The sequence below is a fragment of the Alligator sinensis genome, unplaced genomic scaffold (assembly GCF_000455745.1).
Source record: "Alligator sinensis unplaced genomic scaffold, ASM45574v1 scaffold433_1, whole genome shotgun sequence".
Classification (NCBI taxonomy): domain Eukaryota; kingdom Metazoa; phylum Chordata; order Crocodylia; family Alligatoridae; genus Alligator; species Alligator sinensis.
Genome location: NW_005842502.1, coordinates 806938 through 823966, shown reverse-complemented (window position 1 = coordinate 823966; position 17029 = coordinate 806938). Strand labels below are relative to the sequence as shown.

At 45.4% G+C, this 17029-nt stretch overlaps 1 protein-coding gene across 1 annotated transcript in view; it reads left to right on the top strand.

Annotated features, from left to right (window-relative positions):
• The window catches only part of CAMTA1 (calmodulin binding transcription activator 1), a 160498-nt gene that overhangs the window by 18693 nt on the left and 124776 nt on the right, over positions 1-17029 (top strand). Inside the window, exon 2 of the mRNA XM_025213014.1 lies at positions 14261-14401. Within this exon, the coding sequence (XP_025068799.1) occupies positions 14261-14401 (141 nt within the window). The remainder of the gene's footprint in view (positions 1-14260; positions 14402-17029) is intronic.

Below are 17029 nucleotides of genomic sequence, written 5' to 3'. Positions count from 1 at the left end.
CCTGCTGCTGTAGGGATTGAACCTGTCACCAAGAGCAAAAGAAGGGGTGGCTGTTTCCAGACACCTAGACTACCATTTCTCTGCTTGATTTCTCTAGCTAGACAAAAACTCTTCCACCTGTGTCTGAGGCTCAGGGGCCCAGACAAGGTATTCTTTCTTGCCTTTCCTGGCTGCTGCAGATAAAAAAACAGAAAATCTAGGTGTTCAGTAATGAGGCAGCTTCCTTGCTTTTGCCAAAGTATGTATATATTTATGTTGGAATAGGGGCTTGGCAACTGAGATCAAGGGAAGGAGGCAGAAATAACAGGGCATTGTATGGCAGTCAAAGCAGATGGCATGCTGTCCAGTCAGCAGGGTGCCTGTGCACATACAGAACATCATCAGTAACTGAATGGAAAGAAATCGGTATTGAAGTCTCTGTGTGGTATGGTGTGTGTGCAAGCAGACTAATGAGTGCCACCTACTCCCTTTTGGGTTATGTTAGGGGCATGAACAAACCCATCAAACAAGTCTAGTGCTGAAAGAGCCTGGTGTTTTTTCAGTCAGAAAGCTTTCTGCGTGTCCTTTCACAGCATTTGATGAAGTGAGCTTCAGCTCACGAAACTTTCTCTCTCTCTCTCTCTCTCTCTCTCTCACTCACACACACACACACACACACTTTGTCTCAGACACACACACACACACACACACACACACACTTTTCTTAGTCTGAGTTGCCTAGCTTTTCTGGCTTCTATTTGACTTCTTCCCTGCCTTCTGTTTGACTTCAGACTAATACAGCTATATCTCTGTCCTGAACTCAGCTCCACAAAGCCTCCGTGGAGTGACCCCATCTCAGAGAACCTGAGTCTCCAGCATGAGAGTGCCTGTTCTAGTTGAATTTTCTGTTGATCACCTCTGCAGTGAATAACCCTACATTTTAGCATAAAGCAAATGATTTTTGATGTTTTTAGTAAGTTCAGAATTTGTAGTTTGGAAGGCAAGGGTGGGACTGGAATCTGAAGTGTGTGTGGGGATCATGGCTGCCTGTGAGCCTGTGCTACAGTTCCTGGCTCTGTGAAATGTTACAGTCAGAAAGGATGCAGATAATGACCTGGGAGGCTGTCAGTTCCACAGTAGCAATTGCAAATTCATCTCTAAAGGACTAGCATGCAGGGCCCCCAGGCCTGTGTTGGAGGGCAGGAGGAATGTCTATTGAAAAGAGCCAACTGGCTGAACCCAATTGCTCTGTTAGTAGGGATTTTGAAGGTGTTCTACTTTAAAAGCTGTGGCTAATTAGGATTGTGGGGCCCCCATGTTGCCCCTCTTTGTTCAGTCTGGAATCTGGAAGTCACTCTACATTCTTGTTTGCTTATGCAGTACCAACATCCAGAAAGAGTCTGCACTTTATACAAATCCTCTTTTCTTCCAATTGCTCACTGAGAGCAAAAAGAACATTGCTGCAAAGGTATGAAACCAGATCAGGGATTGTATTCTTGCTGGGGAGGCTTGGCAATGAAGGTACTGGCTGGAGCTGCTGGCCTGGCAGTTTAGGCATAGGCAGTAGGGATGTGTGAAACTTCAGTTCCTGATTTGATTCAGTGGCGATTTGGCCCAATTCAGTGGCCCAGTCTCTGAATCCAAATCGAATCAGAGGACCCTTTAATCTGTCCAAATTCAATCGGAATCCTCCGAATTGATTTGGAGAGATTCGGAAAAATTGGGCAATTCAGACATTGACACAGGTTTAAATGTTTTTTCTACATAGCTCTAGGTAGCAGGCAGCTCATGAATGCTGAGATGCTGGGATTCATGGAGTGTCCCACTGGAGTGTGGGGGGGCTCCCCAGCATGCTCGGCAGCAGACCCAGAAGTGGACCAGAAGCACATTTGGTCCACTTCTGGGTCTGCCAGGGAGTGTGCAGGGGGGCCCCCCACACGTCCCCAGCTCAGCAACTGGTGCCTTCTGGGTTGGGGGGGGGCACCTAGAGTCCCCCCACAGCCAATCGCTGAGCCAGGGAGGTATGGCGAATCCGAATCAAATAGGACCCGCTTCATACACCCCTAATAGGCAGGAGCAGGAGGGAGTGACATGGCCACCCCAGCTGTCACCAGCACATGTAAAGGAAATGTTGATAGCAGTGGTAAGTGCCAGGGTCATGATACTGTTTATGAAAACAAAAGCAACCAAGATATCAAGCCTGATGATCAATTCAGAGTTGTTGAACAGATCAGGGGACAAATGCTAATAAGAATAGGGAATACGTGTGCAGTGGCTATAAGGAGGTATTGCTCACAAGAATGGTAAGTAGTGGGAGATGGCCTCAGGCAGAGTGACCATACTGGGGCCAGGATGAGGCTAGTCAGTGGGGCTGGTGTTAGTTCAGTGCTTGAGGGAATGTCTACATGTGTGGTTTACTGCTCGGTAGACTAATTTACTGCACAGTAAAGCATCGTCATCTACGTGTGCGTGGTAATTGGGCCAGTGTAGACTATTTTACAGTGCCGTCAGATAGTCCCATCAGACAGGTGCTATCCGATGGCGGTGTAAATTACTGCACTTAAATTCACATGTAGGTGGTGACATCAGGATTAGTTTACTCCAGCTCATATTGTACCAGAGTTTATTCGGTCATATTAATTGCACATGTAGGCATGCCCAAAGTGGGGCATTTAAAGGGCCCCCCAGCTTCCTCTTGCATTGGGGCCTTGCTGTGGGGGAGAAAGTTTCTGTAAAAACATCTTTTCAAGTTTAGCTAGAAGAATAGGTAGGGTGGCACAAAGCCCATTCGAGATATAAATAGCCCTGGGACTACTGTCACTGTGAAAAGGTGCTGACATGCAAGGTAAAGTATCTGTTCTGATAAAGTATCAGTTATGATTCACCTGGGACTAAAAATCTAAATCCTCCTGACTTGATTTCTCTACAGCAAAATATGTTCCTTTCCAATGTCCCCAGTGAGCTATAATGCCAGATTTATATCCCTCCCAAATACCAGTCTGCTGTTCCCTGAATGATACCCTTGAACTGTGTGCATCTGGGAAGCAGATAGGAAAGCTAAATTATTAATAAAACCAAAAGTTTGGTCAGTAGTGAAATACTAGTTCAATAGTTAAGGTTGTGTTCACTCCCTGTCAACTGAACTAAGGCGAAGAGCATTCCTTCTGTCCCTGCAAGCTGAGCCTTAGATACTAACTAAATTGAAATACAATCAGTGTCAGGCACCTTCACACTTTTATTACAGCACACACAATTCCAGAGCTCAATAACGGGGCCATTTAGTAAATCAGATAAGAAATTCTAAGTATTGTGAAAGGGAATGGCCCAGTGATAACAGCTCTGTCCTGATTAACATTGGCAGAGACAAGAATTTGTAGCAAGAATTACTTTTTTATTACATGTGAATATCTTGTAGATTGCTTATGAGAACAATTTACGGGAATTAGATTCCACAATGTGCTTTCATGTGTGGGTAGTCTTGAACTTCAGGTGGTTATATGTAAAAATTGCCTAAGCATTAAGTAAAGCTTCTCAAGTCTCATGTGGTGCTTCAAATTGCTTGACATACCCCAAATGTCATCAGTGTTCTGCACATCTCTCTAAATGTAATGTCACTGCATTTAGTTCTCACCTGCTATTGAATATCCCACTGCAGTTGCAGCTCAGCTAATTTCTAGAAGTGTTTAATACTGGAACAAAAATTCCTCATTCAAAAGAACTGTTGCTAATAAGAAAACAGCTGCACCAATCCTAAAAGGAAATTGAGATGAAGACAGAGAAAAACTGGGAAATGGCACATGGTGCTGGGTGATGCTCCTTCATCTGCATTCCTAGCAAGGAGATTCAGGAACCTCACCTTCATAACCAACAATGGGCAGGAGTAGAGAGCTGGGATATAGAGTTTGAATTATACTTGGGTATGTGGATATAAAAAATAAATCTAATGAAAATTCATAGATTGAATAGATTTCGTAGACATTAAGGGCTGGAAGGGACCCCGCAAGATCATTGAGTCCAGCCCCACTGCCATAGGCAGGAAGTCTGCTAGGGTCAAATGATCCCAGCAAGATAAGTATCCAAACACCTTTTGAAAGAGTCCAGAGTAGGTGCTTACACACCTTTGGGGGGAGTCTGTTCCAGACCCTGGACACTCAGACTGTAAAGAAGTTTTTCCTTATGTCCAGTCTAAATCAGCCTTACAGAAGTTTGTGGCCATTATACCTTGTTATCCCTTGGGGAGCCCTGGTGAACAACTGTTCTCCCAGATCCTGGTGCACCCCACTTATATACTTATAGACTACCACCAAGTCCCCCCTGAGCCTTCTCTTCTCCAGGATGAAGAGTCCCATGTGCCTCAGCCTCTCCTCATAAGGCTTGCTCTCTTGGCCTTTGATCACATGAGTGGCTCTCCTTTGGACTTTCTCAATCTTATCCATGTTCCTCCTGAAGTGGGGGTCCCAAAACTGGATGCAGTACTCCAGCTGTGGCCTCACTAAGGCTGAGTAAAGTGGGAGGATGATGTCCCTGGTTTTGTTTGATGCATGCCAGAGTTTGGTTTGCTTTGCTGCCTATGGCATCACATTATTGGCTTGTATTCATTTTGTGGTCAATCAAGACACCCAAGTCTCTTTCGGTCATGGTGCTAGTGAGCGTAGCACTGCTGAGCCTATAAGTATGATGTTGGTTTTTCCTCCCGAAGTGGAGCACCCTGCACTTCTCTACATTGACTGCCATCAGGTTTTGGTCCACCCACCTTGTGAGCCTGTCCAGGTCGGCCTGTATCCCTAGCCTGTCCTCCAGTGTGACCTCCTTCCCCCATAGTTTAGTGTCATCTGCAAACTTTGCCAGTCCGTATCTGATGCCCAAATCCAGATCATTAATGAAGATGTTGAAGAGTATTGGCCTGAATCATGAAGGACACCACTGGTCGCCTTGGTCCATGTTGATTTGCTTCCATCAACTAATACTCTTTGGGTCAGACCCTGGAGCCAGTTCCCCAGCCATCGGACCATGAGATGGTCGAGGCCACAGTTCCCCAGCTTAACCATGAGGACATCATGGGAGACCAAGTCAAAGGCTTTCTTGAAATCCAGATATATGACATCAACCTCATCTTCCTTGTCCAAGCAATGCATCACCTGGTCATAGAAGGAGACGAGGTTAATCAGGAAAGACCTTCCAGCAACAAAGCCATGTTGGCTGGCACTCAGAAAGTTGCCTTTCGTTAGCCTGTTGCTGATGGAACCTTTCATGATTTTCTCCAGGATCTTTCCAAGGATGGATATCAGACTGATTGGCCTGTAATTCCCTGGATCTTCTTTACTTCCTTTCTTGATATTGGGACCATGTTGGATCTTTTCCAGTCTTCTAGTACCTCTCCTGAGCACCACAAGTTCTTAAATATCTTAGCCATAGGGTGTGCTATGATGTCTGCCAGCTCCTTCAGGACTTTTGGGTGCATTCTGTCCGGGCCTGCGGACTTACGGATGTCAAGCCTCTCAAGGTGTTCCCTCACTTCATCTACATCAATTGTGGGCCCATCTCCCACCCCCTGGATACTTTGTGTCCTGTCTGACAGGGTGATCACTCTGGGCAGGTGGAAGACCAGTGCAAAGTAATAATTTAGGAGACTGGTCTTTTCCTGAGCGTCAGATGTCAGCTGCCCCATTTGATTTAGCAGGGGTCCAATGTTGCCTTTGGTCTTTCTCTGACTCCCCATGTATCTGCAGAGGGACTTTTTATTGTCCTTGATTCCCATGGCTAGCCTGAGTTTGGTTTCTGCCTTGGCTTTTCTGGTCCGTTCTCTACAGGTGTGGGCTAGTGTTGTGCAGTCCTCTTTGGTGATGATTCCTGTTTTCCATCTGCTGTAGGCTTCTATTTTTAGTTTCAGGAGGTCCAAAAGTTCCCTATTGAGTCAAGGGGGTTTCCCAGCCCACTGACTGCATTTCCTGCAGGATGGAATGGACTTTCTTTGTGCTTCAAGGATTGCATTCTTAAGGAGCAACCATTCCTCATTGACTCCCCTTTCTAAGGGGCTATGGTTTCTTAGTGCCTGACTGACCAGTCTCCTTAGTTTGTGAAAGTCAGCCTTCTCAAAGTTGAGGGTTTCTGTTTTACTGAAAGATTTGCCTACCCTGCGTTGGACAGAGAAAGTGATCAGTTCATGGTCGCTGTCACTAAGCTTCCCCTTGATCCTCAAATCACTCACCAGATCATCCCCTTTGGCCAGAACCAGATCTAGCAGTGCCTCTCCCCTGCTTGGCCCATAAACCTCTTGCGTTAGGTAAAGCTACATGACTGGTCAGAGTGGTTCCAGTACAACCTCTCTAATTAAAACACTCACCGTCACATGTATTAAGCCCCCGCACATTTTAAAAAGGCTGCAGGACACCTTATCTACAGCTTATTTGATGAGGTTAAGATAAAGCGACTCTGCAACCATTTAAAAATGTGTGAGGGTTTAATACATGTGATGGTGAGGTGACGCTGGAGTGTTCTAATTAGAATGCTGAGCAGACTTGATTAATTGAGTCTATGCAGTCAATGTGTCTATACAGCCAGAAAGTCCTGATGTGCAAATGAATGGGCAGCTGGTGAGCCAATACTAGAAAGTCATTTTGACTCTCTTCCCCGTGAGAGGAAAAAGCAAGACTTGGATGAACTACTCCTCCATTCTGCCAGGAATGGCTGGGGGTGCTTTTGCCAACATTTGGGATTCTTGGTGGTGAGCCTTCTGTCATTCCCAGTTCTCCCTCTCCTAAAACCCAGTGCAAGAGCATTAATTGTCCCTTTTGTGGCTTTAGCCACTTCAGCTCTGCTGGCTTCTACTCTGCTGTATGGAAGGGTTGTGCCTGGGATTACCTCATTTTGGAGGCAAAGAAAAATTCAGTGGGGCTGTTTGCAAGATTTGATTATAAATAAATGAAGAAGGAATTGAAACAGAAATTAAAATTAAAATACTTTGCAGTATTTCCATTTAATTTAATTTTTTTTAAATTTCCACATTATGACCTTAAATTTAACCAAATATGCTTTTATAGTGGTTTTACTTTTTCAGCATTTAAGAAAGAGGAGGGGTGTGTGTGTGTTTTATTAACCTTTCTTTCATAAGGTATTTTTTTCCCCATAGATATTTCCTTTCCCACTGATTCATTATGTGTCGGGAAGCCGAGCGTGACATGTTAAAAGCCATCTTGATAGTATTTGATATTCAGTACTAACAGCTTACCAACTCATAGGAGTTTTTTCTTTAAAGCGGGGGAGGGAGACAATCTGCATATTGAATGTGCCAAGACAGTAGGTAATTTGCATTAAGCATCTAGAAATTCTCTTCTTGCAATCTGTCACCCTTCACTGGCTTTTTATTTTATAACCTTCACAACATAAGGAGGTGTATAAGCATTAGAAGAGTCACAATACATAGGCAGACAGTGGAGGTGGAGCTTTTCTTGATTAGCAAGAGCAAAGGTAGCAAGGGAACTGTTTTCTTGAATGCCACCTCTCCTTGGGAGTCTGAAGCCCCATTGTCTCCTTCAGGTGTTCAGGATCAGAAAATGCAGCCAACAAGACTGGTGAGAAGGGCAATCCCAAAGATACGTAGTCCCTAGAGGGAGGTTTTACACCTCCTTCTAGGGATTACATATCTTGGTTAGTAAGGCTGTGCGAAGCTTCGGTTGCTGATTCAACTTGGCAGAGATTCGGCTCAATTCGGCAGTCAAATCTCTGAATCTGAATCAAATCAGGAGACCCTTTAATCTCTCCGAATCCAATTGGAACCTTCCAAATCAATTTGGAGAGATTTGATGATTTGGACATAGACACAGCTTTAAATGCTTTTTCTACATACCTCAAGGTACCGGGCAGCTCGTGAACGCTGAGATGGTGGGGCGGATGGAGTGCCTCACAGGAACGTGGGGGGATCCCCAGCACACTCAGCGGCAGACCCGGAAGTGGACCAGAAGCACTTCTGATCCACTTCTGGGTCTGCCGTGGAGTGCGTGGGGGACCCTCCCCTGGCTCAGCAACTGGTGCCTCCTGGGTTTGGGGGGTTACCTGGGATCCCCCCATGGCCAATCACTGAGCCAGGGGGGCGTGGGGCGGGTCCCCTGCATGCTCGGCAGTGGACCCGGAAGTGGACCAGAAGCACTTCTGATCCACTTCTGGGTCTGCCGTGGAGTGCGTGGGGGAGTCCCATCTTCAGATTCAGATTTGGCCGAATCAAATCGCGACAGTGATCCAAATCAACGAATTGAATAACCATCCTCTGATTTGGGCCGAATCTGAATCTAATACGGCCTGTTTCGCACACCCCTATTGTTTAGTCTTGTTGGCTGCACTTGCTGTTGTTCCTCTGGGCTAAGTATCAGCCAGGTCCGTAAGCTGGCAGTTGGGAGTGGGTTGAAGGCGACATGTTTTGTCTGGTATTTTGCAGAAGGCCTACTACAAGGCTGGAGGGTAAGACAGCACCCAGAATACACCTGTGGGCCTGGGAACCACCATGGTTCAACCAGTCCTAAAGTGGTTCCACAGCAGCTATGAGGTGAAAGATGAGACCCCAGAGACCCAAGCTGCAAGCAGTGGTGAGGGCAAGAGACAGACTATGGCTGGTGAACATGTTCCCCAGTGACAGATCCAAGGCAATGTGGGAAGGGTCTTTCACAAGGACCTACAGAAAGAACACAGGAACCTCAATTAGCAGATAGCCCACTGAGTACTCCCTGTGTGGGAAGTGCAGCACAGAGAGGGGTTTATCACCCCCTAGCATTCTCTAGACAGACCTACCTGGGGGTAGAGATGATTGATTACTTGCCCTGGAACTGTGCATATGCCAGAGAAGTCTAAGGAAAAGTGAGCAGGCTCCTCCACTTGATGATGGGTGATAAACCTGACCAGGTAAGCTATGCTGTGTGGCTACCTGACAAAAAAGCAAGGGACCCTGACAGTCCACTTTGACTGATTTGTTTCTTGTTTCAAAAATGCTCTGTGGAAAACCAGGAACTTTCTGCTGTACAAGCCTACAAGCCTCCCAGTAGAGGACTGCCTAAGATTGGAGGTGAGTGAACCGCAACTATACTTCCAGATAATGAAGGAAGACAAAGGGGAAAGAGATGCAGAAGAGACCTGGAAGAGGAAAAGATGACACATAATGTTTCATGAAACAAGCACAGGAAATGACAGCAGAAGATTTGCAGTGCTGTGAATGAAGACTGGAAAGGGAAAGTGGAGGGTCTGGTTTTGGGCTGAGGTATGAGATGGAGTGGGTATGGGGAAATGGATGGGGAAAGGGGAAACAAGGGGATTGTAATGTAGGTATAACTGTTGGTGAAATGTGGGTGAACGCTTTGTTAGGGTGACTGTATTTGGATCTTGGGGAGCACTGGATTTGCAGCCGAATAAAGGCTTTTTTCTGTGTCTCAGCAGAGCTGCTGGTCACAAGGCAGGATGATATATTAAAAGTAACATTGCAAATGCTTAGGTAAGCAGTTTCTTAACAATGGAGTAGTATTGTAAAAATATATAGTTCACTGTGGAAGAAGAACAAAATGCAGTCCACCAGCTATCGTCAGGAGATAAAGCAGAAGCAAGACCTTGGAGATGAAGGAGGAGTCAGCAAGAAACCAGAAAGAACCAGCAAGTGACAGGAGGAAGCCAGGGTCAAAGTCTTACACACATGCTCTTAGCAGAGAGGCATGTAAATGAATGAAATGCATAGGCAATCCCATGCTAATGAAACAAACAGTAAACAGAGGTGGAGCTTGAGATGGAAGGAGCGAGGGTGGAATAAATGTTAATGAGCATGCACCAAGGTGTATAAAATGTGAAAAGAACTAATGTTCACTGCAGCTCCCCGTGTTCATAGGCTGTGTGTTTGTGAGGGAGCTAGTCCAAAGCTGTCTCCTTTCTGAATAAAGCTGTTGCGAGCAATGTGTGCTGGTGTTTGCTCCCTGCTTGCTCTGGCTAATGAGGAACAGGATCCATAAGCAATTGGATCATCATCTCCCTAGTCACTGGGCGCCGCATGGAGTCAGGGTCTAACCTTCTTTAGTCACACTGTTGACCTGTACAATCAAAGGAGAGTGAGTTAGTGTAGATATAGATTTAAAAAAATAAAAAAATCAGGACATTTTTTGTTGATTGTTTTATTAAGATGCTAATTAATTCCATTTTCATAATCTGGAGCAATGGGTACCAGAATGTTGTTCCTGAAATCTGCTCAGTTACATTAACCAAACACAAATGCTACCATCTCCTCTTCTTGTTGCCTGCTAGGTTTTAACGAATGTTAAAATACACCATCAGGACAATTTGTGCCCTTATTTTTTATTGCTTACTTTGTTTAATGAACCCCTGCTAACAGGAAACTGAAATCCATTTCCTGCTGTAATAACTTTTTCCTCCTCTTTGCATTCACATACTGACTGTTCATTAGGGCTGTGTGAAACAGGTCCTATTCAATTTGGATTCAGCCCAAATCAGGGACAGTGATTTGATCCGTTGATTTGGATCACTGTCCCCGATTCAATTCGGCCGAATCCGAATCTGAAGATTCGATGCTGATTCAGTGAATCAGTAATTTGGACACGGGCACAGCTTTAAAAGCTTTTTTCTATGTGCCTTGAGGTAACAGGCGTGGCTCGTGATTGCTGTGGTGCTGGGGTGGATGGAGCATCCCACAGAAGCACGGGGGGCTTGCCAGCGTCCTTGGCAGTGAACCTGGAAGTGGACCATAGGAACTTCCGGTCCACTTCTGGGTCTGCTGGGGAGTGCTCTAGGGCCCCCCATCCCGTGTCCCCCCGGCTCAGCGATAGGCTGCAGGGGGGCCCCGGGTGGCCCCCCAGACCCAGGAGGCACCAGTCACTGAGCCAGGGAGGTGCAGGGAGGCCCCCCAGCACGCTCCCCAGTGGACCAGGAAGCGGACTGGAAGTGCTTCTGGTCCATTTCCAGGTCTGCTGCCAAGCAAGCTGGGGAGCCCCCCATGCTCCTGTAGGACACTGCATCTGCCCCAGCAGCACAAGGTTCAGAGCCCCTGCTACCTAGAGATATGTAGAAAAAACATTTAAAGATGTATCCACGTCCTGAATTGCTGAATGTCTCCAAATTGATTTGAAGGGTTCTGAATTGATTTGGAGAGAATAAAGGGTCCTCCAATTCGATTCGGATTCAGAGATTCAGCCAAATCTCCTCTAAATCGAATCAGAGACTGAAGCTTCACACAGCCCTACTGTTTGTGGAGTTGAGGAGAAGCCATGTGCACAATTATTGTGGTATACTAGGATGCACTTCCAGGGGTGGCCATGACAACTCCTGGTGGCCACCCTGCACCTGTCCACCTGCCTCAGTTCCCTAATTTGGTTCTTCTCTGCCACCTGCCATACCTAATGTGCTGTTTTAGAAGGCTGCCTTTTGGGGAACCAGGGTTCAGCTGCAGGTGCCTTACTCCACCCACTCTGTTTTTGGTCAGGGCTTTTGAGGGGTTTAGTCCCTCTTGCTTTGGTCTGGGTACCTAGCATGCCTGGGCTTTGGCCTGTCCTGGGCCTCAGCTCAGTTTCCACTTACCTCTCTCCCAGAAATACCAGCAAAAAAGAAGAAGACTAAACAGGAGAAAAAGCAAAGGGAAAAAAAAAATCATAGGATGCTAAGCACTCTGTTCTATGGTCTTTGTACTTTCCCTCACAGTTGCCATGGTCCACTAGGTGTTACTAACAAATGGACAACAAGAAGGAAAAAAGAAAACTAGACCCCTATCTGGTTAACATAAACAGTTCTTGGTCCTCTGAGTTGTGCTTTCTCTCCAGGACCCCTTCCAGGGTTAACATAAACAGTCCTCTGGGGGTACTTACTGCCCAGGACCCCTCCTGAGTTAAAATAAAAAGTCCTCAGTGCTTCCCATGTACTCACTCATCCACTCCACCCACAGAGGTACCTCTAAGAGAACAACTCTTCTTGGCATACACATATGGATACTCCTCCCTTGTATCCCTAGAGAGCTCTGTCCTTCTCTGACCTGTAGAAGAGTGTATATACCAGTCAGCCTTTCCCCACTGGTCAGCTGACTGGGCTTATTTATACACTGCTAATTCCCCTCCATTTAGAGGCTGTGTTCTGTAGCTAGGTGCTTGCAGGTTAGGCTCTGCAAGGAGGTGAGTCTATAACTCAGGGTTGGCCATTTCTCCTCAGGCAGTCTCTGCCCTTACTTGCACTAGGAAGCTTGCCCCTTCCTCTTCAGCTGTATCTTGGAACAGGCAGCCAAGCACTTCTCTACTCTGGCTGCTTTGGTGAGACTCTTCCTTACTGCAGATAGTTGCTCTCCTCCTCCTTGCTGATTTTTTCCCCCCTGGTCCTCTCTTCCCTGTTACTGGGTTAGGGTTCTCTGTTACATGGGGGTTTGCAGAAAAGGGTTTGCAGGAAGATGGGTGAAATTTGTAACATCTCCTCTAGGAATGTGAAAGGTTAAACGTTTAAATGATTAGTATATTTATACCAGGAATGCATTATCAGTTAACATTTAGCATAGGGTGGAGTCTGGTGGGGAAGGGAAGCAGTGCAGTGCCTTAGCAACAGGAAGGCAGCAGGGCAAGTGGGAGTGAGGGAAGACTAGTACGCATAGCTAGCCTGCTCCATCCCTCCCAGTGTGCTGGCAGCTGAAGCAAGGTGGGAAAGCCCTTCAGTTGCTGCTGCTGCTTCCCACGGCTTCATGTGGGCTCTGCACGCCCCAGCTGAGACTAGGTATGTGTTATCAATGACCCATTTAACTGATATAATTATAGGAGGTTAACAGATAATTTTTTTAATTATATTTACATCCCTATTTTCTCCTTGGATTAGTTCTTGTAACACCATAGTTGTAGCTGTTGCGTAATATACTTGCAGTGCATATTTAGCTGCTTAGATAAAAATCTTACTAAGCATGCAGCTCTACTAGTTCTGTGATTGTATTTCTGGGCATCCCTTTGGTCTCTCGTTCTGTCTGTGTCTAGTTAAACCAAGAAGTAGGTATATCCTGCATTAGAAATTCTGGGATGCTAGAGAATCCTACAGAGACTTAAAAGGTAGTGAGGCTTTAGAAAAAGGGGCTTTGAGGTAGGTTCCCTCACATCTATCCCTGGCTCTGCCATTTAGAGTCTATTTAGAACTGACCCTAAGGCAGGGGCCAGCAACGTTGTTGGGCAGAGTGCCCCCGGCAACCTTGACTTGTAAGATGTTGGTGTGCCAGGGGCGGATGGTGGGGGAGCTGCAAGGGGCCCGATCCTTGTTGTGGCAGTGAAGCCATGGCCCCTTCCCCGCTGTATGCCATGGTGTGGACATGCCTAGCAAAATGCCTTTGCATGCCATGCTCTGGCACTAATGCCTACCCCTACCCTATGGGTTTCCCTTGAGCATCCTGGGCTCTATGAACCACTCCTCTCTATGTCATAATCTGCACCAAGGCTCATGTGCTTCTGGTTCTTCAAGTGGAGCCTATCTGCAGACTACTTGTGGCCTTCTGTACTTAGCTGTAACTTGTGACAATAGAGGTGGGAAGTGGGGTACAGAAGGGCCAAAGTCAGAAACAGGATATTTCAGGTTTGCTGCTAGTAGATCTTCCATGTTTACAGCCTTCAGTGCTCAGCTGAGTTCAGCACCCACCGGAAGCTTGGGCTAGACAGCCACTGAAGTTTGAGCTTAGAGGATTACATTGTAGAAAGTTGCTGGGTAGGGACCATCCTAAGTATCATTGTAGGCCTAACCTAAGGGTACCTCTGTATAATGGATGGCAGTGCCATGGTGCCGTGCAGATGTATTGCGGTATCGGAAGCAGCCCATCCGTGTCAGTGCAACACTCTACCCAGACAATTATGCCCATTCTACTTCCCGGTTACTGACCTTGACAGAACAGCAAGCGACTTCAGCTATGCTGCTCCTGGTACCTAAGCCAGCTTGGGTGTCTGCGGAGCACTGCACTACACTGCACAGATATACCCTAGCATGGTATGTGGCCTAGGGTAAGTCACTGAGATGAGCCTCAGCTTGCGTAGTGGGGGTGATGATACCTAATGCACAAGTTGGCTGCAAGACCCCATCCATGAGTGGCTTATAAAGTACTGGGCAATCTGTGGATAAAAGGGGCTAGACAACAGCAAAGTGTTACTACTGAATATTGTCTTTAATTATTGTCCTGTAGATCTCACAACATTGGGAAGCAGAGGAATGGCTCCCTACCCTCTCTAAGGAGATCCCATGCTGGTTTGCTGGGGTGTTCTGCCTAGTCGCTGATGGGAGGTTTCTGCTGTTCTCTCCACAGTTCATGGCATTAAGTGGACATGCAGCAATGGCAACAGCAGTTCAGGATTCTCTGTGGAGCAGCTTGTACAGCAGATCCTGGATAGTCACCAGACCAAACCCCAGCCTCGAACGCACAACTGTCTCTGCACTGGTAACTTGGGTGAGTAGCAGGAGGAGGGTGGGGAGCCCCTTGCTAAATCAAATGCATAATACACAGCAAGAAAACACTTTGCAAGTGCACACTTGTGTCAGCGCCTTAAGGTGCTGATTTGATATCCTGTGAATGAAGCTTATAAGGGGCCCATAGGAAACTATTGCTGATGACTTGAAATAATGCAAAGAGCCAGCTGGGGTCTTTATTTATTGTTCTTTCACCTAAACGGGCTGCCCAGTCTGGCAGCAGATGGTGCTGTCCCTAGGCATTTCCTGGAAATGGCTTTTCACACTTCAGAAAGTAGCTTGGCCTGCTGTAAAAGAAATACTTCCTTGGACAGTGTCCTCCTCACCTGCACATACATCATTCTCATGAACATTAAAGAAAATAGAAGCTTCAGCTTTGGACAGATCTGCTAGATTTTGTAGGCTTTGTTGAAAGATCAAACCAAGAGTGAGTTTGACTAGGCAATACAAATCTCTAATGTAACCTTTTGCTCTTCAGCAATGTGGAGTCTCTCGGGCTGCACAGTTCAGTGTGACTCTGTTTCTTATGATCATATTTATTGTATTACAGCTGAGTCTCATACCTTCTCGCTACAGTAATGGGATCTTCATTAAGTGACTGCCAACTCTGTGTTAAACCCTCATGAACTTGAGAGCCCTCTTATCAAACACGGTTACTAAATGTCTCTATCATATAAGAAATTACCTTTTTAGCAAAGTAAAATAGCCTTTATCAGATGGAATAAAAGTTTTGCTAGAATAAAACTCTTCTGGGTAGTTATTTTAAGTCTTTGGGGAAATCTATAAGTAAGGAATTAGGATCTATGAAACACTGATTTTTTTTTTTCTGTCACCTTTTTGTCTTGGTGAGTTCTCAGATTGCAGCTTCATTCATGCTCAATGTATTCATGGATGTTATTTAACTGTTAAAAATGTTTTATCACAAAATATGAGGAAAGAGAGTAATCCAAAAATGTACTTTGGCATCTTGCAGTTGCTAACCATGAACCAAGAGCTTCTTTTAAAAAAATGCAGATGCCTTGTAACCTCTGAGCTCTAGTCCAAGCCCTCCTTAGACTGGCATGGTTTGTTCTGTAGTTTGTTCACACTCTGTTACTGTAGGCCAGAAATGTTCTTCCATGTGCTCTATGGATCCTTGGGCATTTCAGGCAGTTAATTGCAAGATAACCCAAACTGACAGTCCTCCATTTGCCAGTAGTGATGGAAACATTTAAATGAAAATTCCTTCCTGTTAAGAAGAGCTTTGTTTGAATTAGATTGAAAGAGCTTTGGAAGGTTGAGTCTCTCCCAAATTAAAACTTTCTAATGAGTGAGAATCTGAGTGATGGATTTCAACTCGTCTCTCTCATCCCCACCCCTTTGCAGTGCATTGGTCAAGTAAAATATACTGTAAATTAATTAGTCTTTAGAGAAACTTGTCAAATAATAATACTCTCTGTGCATCAAAAGACTTTTTGGCAGTCTTTTATACAATAAAGATTTAAGTAAGACTGATGACCTCTAAAATACTTGGGTCTGGATTAAAATTCAGACCTTAAAACTCAGCAGTTGATCCTAGCTTACAGATCAGAACATAAATCCTTTTATTCTCCCCTTTGATGTTTTGTCTTGTGCTAACTCTACTGCGTGCTTCTTAACATAACAGTCTCACTTTGTTTTACAGCAGCTTGCACTCTGACATGTACAACCCCAGCTTCTTAGTCGCACACACAGACTGCAGCTTGGAAGCCTCTCTCTTGTTCTGCTCTATTCCTAGGAGAAGAGAGAAATTTAATACAGCATTGAGTTTCTAAAGATTTGTCCTGAACTACTTTAAGTGACCTGATTCAGATCTTGAACATATAATAGAGAATTTCCCTTCAAGGGCATGGAACAAAAGAATTAGAAAATTACGGTGGCTGCACAGCCACTTTATGATACCCAAAAGATGGCATTTGTAATTGTAGCCATTAGCTATGAGGAGAAGGTTTCTTTCCCCAGTAGGTCATTATACTATACAATAATTAAATTTCTTACCTCATTCTGGGAAAAACAAATCAATTAGGGAAAGAAATATAAAAAATTCATAGGCTGTTCTTGTCAGAAAAGATGCCTGGGTGTCAGACTCTGTGGTAGAAAGACATCCACAGAAGGAATCCTTTACTCCAGCCAGCTTAATTTTGCAGCTCCTGGAAGCAAGTGATACCCATCCTGTGACAGGCAAGTAAAGGCACCACTTGGCTAAGTTCCTGTCAGGAACTGCTTTCTGGTGACCTTTCCCTGCAGACTTTTCCCCCTGTCTGGTGCTAATCACCACTGCACATAACCTTTCCAGTTACAAAATGTTTTAGCTGTCAACATGTGAATTGGATGCAGCTGATATCAAGATATGTTATAGTTCTTCTGGGAGGGATAGCTTTCTCTCTTCTATCTAGTTTACTTTCTGTTTAAGAGCTTGACTGACAGCTGTAATTGGACAAGATAATAAGAAAAATAACATAGATGGTAGGATAGTGTAGGGGGTGGGACTTGGAAGTCTTTCACTTTCAGATTGCAACTTGGGAACCTCCCCAGTCAAGCAGCCATGTGCAAATACACATTGGAGGAGAACCTTTTTGGAGTCCCCCCC